The 9,854-nt window shown below is 41.6% G+C and overlaps 1 protein-coding gene across 3 annotated transcripts; it reads left to right on the top strand.

Moving 5' to 3' along the window:
• Nucleotides 1-292: 292 nt before the first annotated feature.
• Nucleotides 293-9,350, top strand: eif4h (eukaryotic translation initiation factor 4h). Of its 3 annotated transcripts, none has more exons than XM_055879384.1 (8): nt 293-667; nt 2,922-3,109; nt 3,197-3,261; nt 4,066-4,162; nt 4,974-5,033; nt 5,590-5,745; nt 6,178-6,293; nt 7,330-9,350. In XM_055879384.1, the coding sequence occupies exons 1-8, from the start codon at nt 507-509 to the stop codon at nt 7,354-7,356; spliced, it is 870 nt and encodes a 289-aa protein (XP_055735359.1). In that variant the 5' UTR covers nt 293-506; the 3' UTR covers nt 7,357-9,350. The 3 variants fall into 3 exon arrangements, with proteins under 3 accessions (XP_055735359.1, XP_055735360.1, XP_055735361.1); XM_055879385.1 differs by having other exon boundaries at nt 315-667; nt 2,928-3,109; XM_055879386.1 differs by lacking the exon at nt 4,974-5,033 and having other exon boundaries at nt 325-667.
• Nucleotides 9,351-9,854: the final 504 nt, after the last annotated feature.

The following is a 9,854-nucleotide window of genomic DNA, read 5'->3' as shown; positions in this document are numbered from 1 at the left end:
CTGCCTTGTTCAGGGGCAGAACTACAGATGTTTTGCCTTGTCTGCTTTCACTTTTACTTTTGATACTTACAGTATGATACGTTTCGCAAATTCGTAACATATTTTACATTTGGTAAATTCGCTTCACATAACACGAATTGTAATTCGTAACATATCATACTAAATGGAATGTCTCGGATTTAGGCAAAGAATAATACGAAATGCTTTGAGACCAGGTTGGCATGGTGTAACTAGCTGGGTTGGTGGTAGGCCACATTGATATTCCTGTGGATAATAGCAAGGAGATAGTGTTGGCTAAAGGACTATGCTTCTGTATAAATTGTCTAACATCATATGCACCTGTTTCTTACAGTAGTAGTATGCCCAGCCAGGATAAATACCAATATCCAGATGCAAAAAACGAATGACACGGTTTGGATCTTGTTATTTTACTGATATTTAATTTAGTTGGGGGATTTGAGGGTAACTAACTTGTAGTATCTATCTGACTGTGCAAAAAGTGTTTTATGGTTCAGGCACTGAAGGGACAACTAAAATTGAGCTACCCCTATATTGAAGGACCTTTCGACACCCAACTGCTTTCTCCGACAGCAATCTCGGCAATGGCGGATTACGATAACTACGATGACCGAGATCGGGCTTACGGTAGTTTTGGTGGAGGCAGAGGGTAAGAAAATACCTGGACGAATAGAATGTGTCAGTATTACCGTATGGTGATGCAAGAAAACGCACCGATGCCTCACTTTTATGCAGGGGCTTGTTCGAAATTCTTCTGAAAGATAGGCCTGGGTTCAGAACACGGGCCAGACAGTGCCAGTGGCTAGGCTCTCACCGCCGCTTTGATGAATGGGAAGCCGGTATTGAGGGCGGGGAAAACTGGTGGATTGACCATAGCTAGCTACTTCCAGATGTGCGTGTGAGATTTTCCATTACAGAATGTAATGTCGGTTTGACAATACATATTATGACATGGTTATGATTGCAAGACATTTTATAATTCTCAGACTGCCAGCATGGCACTTGGCGCCAGCATCTCGTTAAAAAGCAGCCCACATGGGCTACATGTTGTGCTACTACTAGCAAGTCAGGGACTGCGTTGAATGGCCAAATCGGGTGATAACAGCTCGAGATGTCAACATGCGCCATTCCCCGAAATCATTATCAATACATAGCATGTTTAGGTAGTTGGTTAGTAATCATTATTCAATGCACAAGTATTTTGATGCATTGTTAGTGGTCACGTTAGCTAGCTAGTGCGCTCGCTAGATTAGCTTGTGCTAATTGCATGACGATTTATGCGGAGAACTAGCTAGCTAACTCTGCTAGCTAGTCTAGTTTGGGCCCAGTGCACCCTGCATCCATTCCTATCTAGTTTGATGCGCGCACTCGTCAGCTAGCCAGCTAGGTTTGAACGATTAGCAATGCATTTAACTAACATAACGTGGTGCTAACTCGTGCGTTGACGCCAGGCATTCAATACAGGAAATTTTAAACATTACGTGCTGACGATGTTGCGGCGATACTGAAATATATTCTGGAACTCCATCCAGCTAGGTAATTTAGCTAGCTAGCCATAAATTAGAAGTAGCCTAATCAACGAAAACACTAGACATTAGACTAGGTAGCTACCGGCATAAAGGACATCAAGTTAAAATATGATCCCTTGGATAGGATACACGTATATATGGTCATAACGAAGATCTTGGTTTTATGTCTGCCACCCCTTGTCAGTGACTCATAACATTTAACGTTAGTTGTTGTAATCATATTCTGCTTTACTTGATTCACACAGGAAAGGAGTTGGAGCCACTGATCCTGAAATACCTAAACTAGTGTTGTATCTATTGGGCTACTTGACATAAATTAATTTGACACCAAATAACTACAGATGATCACCTTAACTCTTATCAAATGCTATGTAAGATCACAACAACCAACATGGTTATTTTACAAAAAATCGCTTGCTGTCCTTGCTAATTGTGGGAAAGATCTATATGCCCAAACCTCCCTTCTTTTGAAGACCCTTTTCAGTTGAATGCATTCAGTTATGCAACTGATATCCCGTTTCCCCTGTTGGGGCCTATAGCTAGGTGGCTGTACATCTTGGTTCAGCCTGGTCGCTCAGTTTGCTTTGACACCCAAGGAATGCCGCAGGCATGCAGTACCCCATCTGCATTTCTCTCAGCCCTGTCAGATTGGAGTGCTGTTGCCAGCAAGGGAACAAGTTCCTTGGAAGTTTTGGCAGTGCCCCACCACTCCTCATGAGGATCATACTTTTTTTTTTTTTTACATTTAAACCATTATAGCAGACGTTCTTATCCAGTGTATTCATAGGGAAAAGTTCAGTAGGGAAAAACAACTACATAGAACATTCATTGCAAGTAGACCTTTCTTCAAAATGGCTGTTATCAGTGCACAGGAACTTCTGCTGTTCACACCCAGAGATAAAACATTTTTTGTAGAGGTGCTGACTAACGGGGAATAAGCTGTAAGCTATAAAAATAGCTCCATATATGCCTTCTTCAGGGTAAAAAAATTGGATCTCTGTATTATTGTTTACCAGTATTTAGCAGAATATGGCTACCATCTTTTTCTGTGTGCTGCTAACATGGTTGTCATTGAAATGGAACAGATTATTTTTCTTTGTCAATTCTTTCTCCAGTTTCCAGACAGCCTAGTCCTATTTCCTGTATTGTATGTGCAACATTATGTATTTTCCTATGGGATCTGAGCTGTATATCTTTGATATTTTGATTGTTAATGGATCTGTCCAAGTGTACATTATTTATCGAAGGCTCAGAGAAAGCCAGCTGAACGCCAGTCCTTAGTAATTCTTGACCAGGAAAAACTCGGGGTCCTGTACGTAGGGCGTGGCTATCTGTTGTAGTCTGTTCTCTCACGGAGGTGTTCGTTTCTGGTAGACCCAGAGGTGGCAGTGGACCTGGTGGCCCCCGCAAGCAGAAGGATCTACCCACAGAGCCCCCATACACAGCCTACGTGGGTAACCTGCCCTTCAACACAGTGCAAGGAGACATAGACGCCATTTTCAAAGACCTCAACGTCAGGAGTGTTCGACTAGTCCGAGACAAAGAAACAGACAAGTTTAAAGGTGAGCAAGCACCCGTTTGTATAGCATAACAAACATCACAAGCCACGGCAACAGCTTTCTTTTTCGTAACCAATTTTCTCCTTTCAGGTTTTTGTTATGTAGAGTTTGATGACTTGGAATCCCTTAAAGAAGCTTTGACGTATGATGGTGCGGTGAGTACCCACAATTTAGTTTTCTCAGGTCCTCATTTGTATCTGGTTCATAAATGTAAAAGGGATACTGTGGTTCAGTGTTGTCACAATATTCAGTACCACAGGACTGAATTTCCAGTCGAAATGATGGAAACTAACAGCTGTATGTTGTTTATAAAAGCTCTAGCACAAACTATTTAACATTTAAACAGGTTCTTAAACTGAGACCTCAGCGTTAGGACGTGGCCATGAGCAGCAATGTGAACCAAAGATAATGCAGGGTGGCACGGATGCAAGAGGCTCCGCTTGTGAGCTTTCACACAGAGCATCTGCGCATGTGCATAGGAGTTCACTTTCACACTTTCATACAACGTGATGGCTGTGTGACAACCGCGGAGGAGATTATCCTCTGGTATTGCCCTTTTTTTTGTTTTGGAAATCATCCCGATACTTCTGTTTATTCATGCATTGCCGAGTATACCTTTAAAAGGACCATACAGTTCCGTATAGAAAATCTGAATATTGTGATTGTGGGTATCGTGACAAAGGAATAAATGATGAGTTTTTTCATAAAACAAATAGAGCTGTCTCCAACACTGATCGACTTAGTTTGTTGTGCACCTTTCATGAAATGGATTGCTGTCCAACGTGCTTTAAACATTAGTACAGTGACATATCGTTTTATAAAAGGAACAATTAAATACAGTGACGCGTCCAACAGTGATATATTAGTAGGACATAAACATTGTTGGAAGCATTATCAGAGAAGTGGACCTCGTTGTTTCATTTCCTCCTAGTGCTGATTTGTGCCTTCCCCCTCCCCAGCTCCTTGGAGACCGGTCACTCAGGGTTGACATAGCAGAGGGCCGAAAGCAAGAGAGGGGCGCCGGAGGATTCGGCTTCCGGGGGAACGACAGAGGAGGTACCTGCTCACTGGAATGCTAACTTGTTTGTTCCCCCTGCTGCTTAGTATACTTATTAATTATTAATATGTAGTATATTATTACAACTACAAAGAAATGTCAATTACTTACGTCAGCTGATTCAGTGTTGATCTCTTACATTCTCTAATGAGTCAAGATGAGTTGATTTGTGGATTGTCTTGACCGTAAATATTAATATGAAGTAGCAATAACTCTTGGCCTAGATTTGAATAATTATAAGTCTTTAATATTGCCCTGAGTCATCTTTTGCCATCCTACTTAAATGCAAGGCTGTCTTAAAAATCTGTCAATTATCAGACGCTTGGCTGTTCTGTTTGAGTTTGCTAAACATTTGTGGTCATAACATGACAAGATGCTTGTACATCACATTTATAGATCAATGGATTATGGAATCCGCTATAATCAAATCATCAGTGCTTATAAGTGTGCATTGCACTAGTACTACTACCACTACTGTTGACTCTGTGCCTTGTTCTTGTTGTATGTCACTACATACTGGGATTTGAGAATTTCTGGCACTTACTCACCCACCTTTCTCTCCTGCTTCCTTTTCTGTAGTAAATGGTGTTTGACCGGTTTAGCTCTACATCCCTACAAGTTTGAGCAGCTAAACTAGATAGTTTCTACCTTTACTTTCCTAACCAAAGACTTCAACTAGCCGTCTCTAGAAGCAGTGCTACTAACCCAGGTCCTTGGCTAACCAGCACTAGACCCTTGGCTTCCTCACCCCTGCCTCAGCCCTAAGCACCACTCGCCACTCTTGTTGAAACTGAGCCCTGTCCCCTGCAGGCCGAGGGGGCTCTCGTGGAGGTGGTCCCAGAGGAGGCTCCAGAGACGACTATGAAGGAGGTGGGATGAGCGTTCCGCTGGTTTAGCCGGTCCCCAACCCGGTCATTAGATCAGGCCCAGTTTGAGTCCTGCAGTTTAAGATCCAAGCAGTGCAGTTGGTAGAGTGGGCACCAAGCTAAGGAAGCAAACCAATTGCTCCTGTTTTTTGATGCTTGAATCTGCAGAATAGTTTGATATAAAGCAGTATGTAATTTCCTCCCCTCATAGGAATTCACAGGATTTTCTTTTGCGATTTCACAGGTTTTTTGTCCCTTGGTGCATTTTGTTTGTTATCACTCATACCGGAGGTTCCTCGTTCTCATTTGTCACCTTACAGGGCTGCTCCAGATGCTGGGCAAGAACGGAGGAGATTTAATTTGTTCAGATCAGCAAAGTTTTGAATGTTACCGATAGGAATGTGGTGTTTAGAGCACACAAGATTACGTATCTTTATTCTACGAGATAATCATGTCTGTTCTACACTAAACTTTATCTGAACGTTCTGTAACATTGCACTCCTGCATGAGCCCACGACTGTCTTTAAAAATGTATTTTCCCTCTGCATCTCCTCGTATAGGCTACAGAGGAGACGACGACTTCGGACGAGGCCGAGGAGGTGGCCGCGGTGGTGACCGAAGGGGAGGCGGTGGAGGAGCAGGCATGGGGGGACGCTACAGGGACGGCGGACCACCACCGCGCGCTGGAGCGGATGACTTCAGAGAACCCTCTGACGGTGTCACAATCTCTCTTATCTCATATAAAACACTCTAGACCAGAGGTACTCCCAAGTGTGGAGTTTGGATTTTTTTTTTTGTCTTCTCCGCTGTGGTTGGTTAATTGATTGATAGATGTCACTGATTGGGCAGACTCCTCAACTGGTGTCCCATGCCTGATTTAGAATTAAAATAAGCAGTACTTCTGGCATCAAGGTTTGAGAAAAAGCACCCTAGGCAATGTTTAGTCATGGAAGAATGGATCCGTTTAAATGGATTTTTGAAGACTTTGTGTATTTGTTACAGTACAGCTTTTTGTGACGGTGTCAATATTGACCCCCCTCATTTAATCTACCGAAAGCCCTGAACCCAGTGGCCACCTATTTGATGTGATAACATTTGACTTGACCAGTTAATCATGTTAGTCATTTTTTTCCCTTTGCTTTCCACAGAGGAGAGGGCACAGAGACCGCGACTTCAGCTGAAACCACGCACGGTGGCTGCCCCGCTAAACCAAGTCGCCAACCCCAACTCTGCCATATTTGGCGGAGCCAAGCCGAGAGAGGAGGTAATTCCCAAAGACAAACCTTAAGAGATTGACCAGGCCTCAAGAGCCCGGGAGGGAAGGGCAGGGGACGGTGTATGAAAAATGAAACGATGCCAATGGCATACGTTAACGCCTTCCGTTAGCAATCCTCTATCGGAGATGACAAACTGAACAATACTCTCTGAGTGAAATGTTTATTCGAGGCGGGGGAAAAACGATGAGAACACACATACTCTTGGAAAAATAATACAACACACCCAACACCCAAAGAGCAGCTTGTGAATGCATGTCAACCTGTTAACATGGGTTTTACGTACACCTCTGCTTCTGTGATTAGTGCCTGCTTTGTCTGTAGTTCTGTTGGGAAGGTCCGTTCACATGTTGATTTGCAGTGAAGAATGAATACAATTGAGCTGAAAAGTAACCAACATTTCAGTTTATTTAGTAGAGTATTTCACTACGATATTCGACCCTCTGTGTGTTGGAATCGAAGTGTGTCTTTGACCCCAACTCTGAAGTGGTTGCTATGCTTCCATGTGGGTAGGCATTGATCCCCACAAGAATTCTGCCCCTGTTTACAAAATCAATATAACATGAATTGTTAGAATAGAATGGTTTGCGCTGGTGGTTTGGTTCATGGCAGTGGTGGCTGAGCTTCTGTAGGGAGTCCAGAAGGTTTTTTTTTCACTGTTGGTCTACACAACGCCTTCGTGGTCTGCTCCCCTCCTACACACACACACACACACACCAACAAGAAAGCTTGGTCAGAAATGTGCTGTTTTTGTTTCAGTTTTACCCCCTTGACTTCCAAATGTAAATTGGCGTTACGTTAAAACACATTGTTCAGCCATATGTTCAGTTTGGGAACAATGCAGAGAGTAACAAACAATTTTTATTCGTGGAGCTGTTAAGGTCATTGTATCCGCTTAACCATCCAATTGTAGTGTAGAAGTTGTTAAAACTATTTTATTTCTCTTATTAAATCATTTGACATTTCCCCTGGAATTGAACCTGTCTAACCATAATGTTTTTTTTGTTTGTTTTCCCATTCTCAAAGCTTGAAAAAGAGGCCGAAAAGGAATAGATATATCAACGCAGCTGCATTATTCTGGAAGTCTACTCTGGATCTACTGGCTTTGTTTACCAAAAATCTTTCAAAGACTTCTCCCAAAGAGCTCGCTGGGGAGTCGGGCGCTGGGTTCCTCTTTCTGCTCGCTAACACAAAGGCACGCCTTCATCTAATTGGTAAAAAAAAAAGCAGTTGGACCCAAGGCTGCTGTGAGGGGCAGGGGCCAGGCCTATGTCAACCTGACCCGTACCCCACACACATCAAAAGGAACTCGGGACAGGGGCTTCAGTTTGGTTCTGTTGCCTTTGGGTAAGGACTTTGCTGTGTAATTTTCTCTTACCTTTCCCAAGGCATCCTTTTGTGTTCACCAAATGATTTTCCGTTTTAGACATACAGCTGTCAAAAGGGCTGTTCCTTTGGTGTCTTTTATATCTTTTCCTCCAAAATTTCTGCTCTATTTGTGAAATGACTATCATTTCAGCTTCAAATTTCCACTGTCTTAAATATTAAATGATAACATTGCCAAGAGAACTGAATCCTTATTGTTGTCTCTCAATGTGTATTTCTGGAACCTGATTTTGAAAGATTTTTGATCTTAGTCTGTTAAATCCAGGCAAAATGGCTTCCTGCATAATGGAGCGATGCCGAAAGTGTTTTAGAGGAGTGGCTGAAGCGCACACTAGATTAAATCAGAAACATGGGTTATTGCAACGGTCTTGATGTCTGGCAACTTTTGACTTCCACATCTTAATAGTTATATGCATTTTATCAACAACAAAAAATGGATCACTTAAACACTGCAAAATGTACTACTTTAACAGGAAACTGAACAAAAATCACCTGCTCTCATTTGTCCCATGGAGACCGGCTAAATCTAGTCTGCCTACCAGTAGATTGTGTAGGAGGATGTTTTTGAGAATGTGTTGCAACCATTTTTATTTTCATTTTACTGGTTATGAAATTTTAGTAAGTGATACCTTGTTCTTACTGTACTATAGAAAGATCTGTTATTTTTTTTTTTATTTTTTTTTTCCTACACTGTTTATGGCAATAAAATGTATCATCTTACATTAATTCTTAATGTGTTTGAATGGGATGGGTGAATAAGTAGAGGCAATGAAGTAGTTCTCGGAGAACACAAAGCAATGTGAACATAGAAGGAAAAACATTTTAATTTAATGGAGCAGGGCAGGTGTTTTGAAAAAGTTAGCTCTGTAAGGAACATGCATACATATCCAGTTTCAGACCATTTTAAGTTATTGATTATTCCCTACACATTCTTTCTATGTTCGCACGTGTCTTTCTGCCCACATTTAGAAACAATGTATTGCATGCAGAGAACCTAGTTCCTCCTCATCAATGCTTTCCCCACAGGATTACAACATAATGCAGAGTATATGTAGAATACCGTTTGGAGGCCTGTTGTGCTCGAGGTGCAGGGATCGGATCCTTTTTGGTGTGTGTCTGAATGCCAGACAGAATCTTTGTTCTGATTTTATGGTTAGTTGAACTTTGAGAACAGGGGGTGTATTCATTATGAACTGTTTTAAGAAGCAAACTGAGTGAAACAATTGTTTCTATTGGACAAATTTCAGGTAGGTCCCGCCCTGTTTTTGTTTGCTTCCGTTTTAAGAAACTTGCAACAATCGGTGTAATGAATATGCCCCCGAGCAAGAATGTTTGCTTTATTTTGAATAACCCAATATTGGTTTTAAATTGACCATTTGTTTTGCAGAGTAGATACAGCTTGAAAATTACAGGGTTTGGTGTTTTGAACAGTCTTTTTAATAAAACAATTGAATTGTCTGTCACTGCTTACATGAAACGGTTGGGTATTTGTTTTATCTGAAGGAAGTACCAGTATCAAATGTTCTAGCATGAAAAACAATTTCACATTTAGTCCTTTGGGGAACAATCTTGAGACAGTTTAAAGTATTAGGCCACTGTGTTGACCACATTTTGTCAATAAATCTTCACTAAACACGTTTTGGTGTGTCAAGTACAACACATTTCATTGCCTACTGACTCTTTGTCCAATAACCTACATGGCTTGTCATGCATAATTTCATTGTGTTCTTGGTGACATCTGAGTGAGGACCTTACTGAGGTTGTAATGTTAAGAATGTATATGTTCTGCCAAAGCTTTGACTGAATGGCTGGCCGAAAGAGGATCCAATGAATATCTGGAAGGATGAAGTAGAGTTGAGGTAGTATGAAATAATAAACTTGTCTTGCTGTATTTATTCCTGTCTACAATGTTCTGAAAGATGAATCCCTAATGCATATTTGGCATCAAATAGTTCAGTTTTGCAGATGGAAATTAGCCTGAGTGCCAGTATGTGCTGTCATGTTAACTCATTGTCATGACAAAATATACAGCAATGGAGTTGGCATTGGCAAGAGGACAAACAAATCTGGGACCAGGCTAGATGGAAATGTTTGACAGATGTATATTCCGCATGAGAAGCCGTTATGTTCTGCTAGTTTCAAACCCTTTGAATAAGCCTATGGTG

This window comes from Salvelinus fontinalis, chromosome 24 (assembly GCF_029448725.1).
Source record: "Salvelinus fontinalis isolate EN_2023a chromosome 24, ASM2944872v1, whole genome shotgun sequence".
Lineage (NCBI taxonomy): Eukaryota > Metazoa > Chordata > Actinopteri > Salmoniformes > Salmonidae > Salvelinus > Salvelinus fontinalis.
The sequence above is the reverse complement of the archived record's forward strand: the minus strand, read 5'-3'. Positions and strand labels throughout refer to the sequence as shown.

Excerpts from the sequence above, each read along its gene's own strand:
- eif4h (XM_055879384.1), top strand. The coding sequence starts at position 507 with ATGGTTCAGGCACTGAAGGGACAACTAAAATTGAGCTACCCCTATATT. Across the intron at positions 4,163-4,973 it reads CCGGGGGAACGACAGAGGAG|GCCGAGGGGGCTCTCGTGGA; the intron begins GTACCTGCTCAC and ends TGTCCCCTGCAG. Across the intron at positions 6,294-7,329 it reads GAGCCAAGCCGAGAGAGGAG|CTTGAAAAAGAGGCCGAAAA; the intron begins GTAATTCCCAAA and ends CCATTCTCAAAG.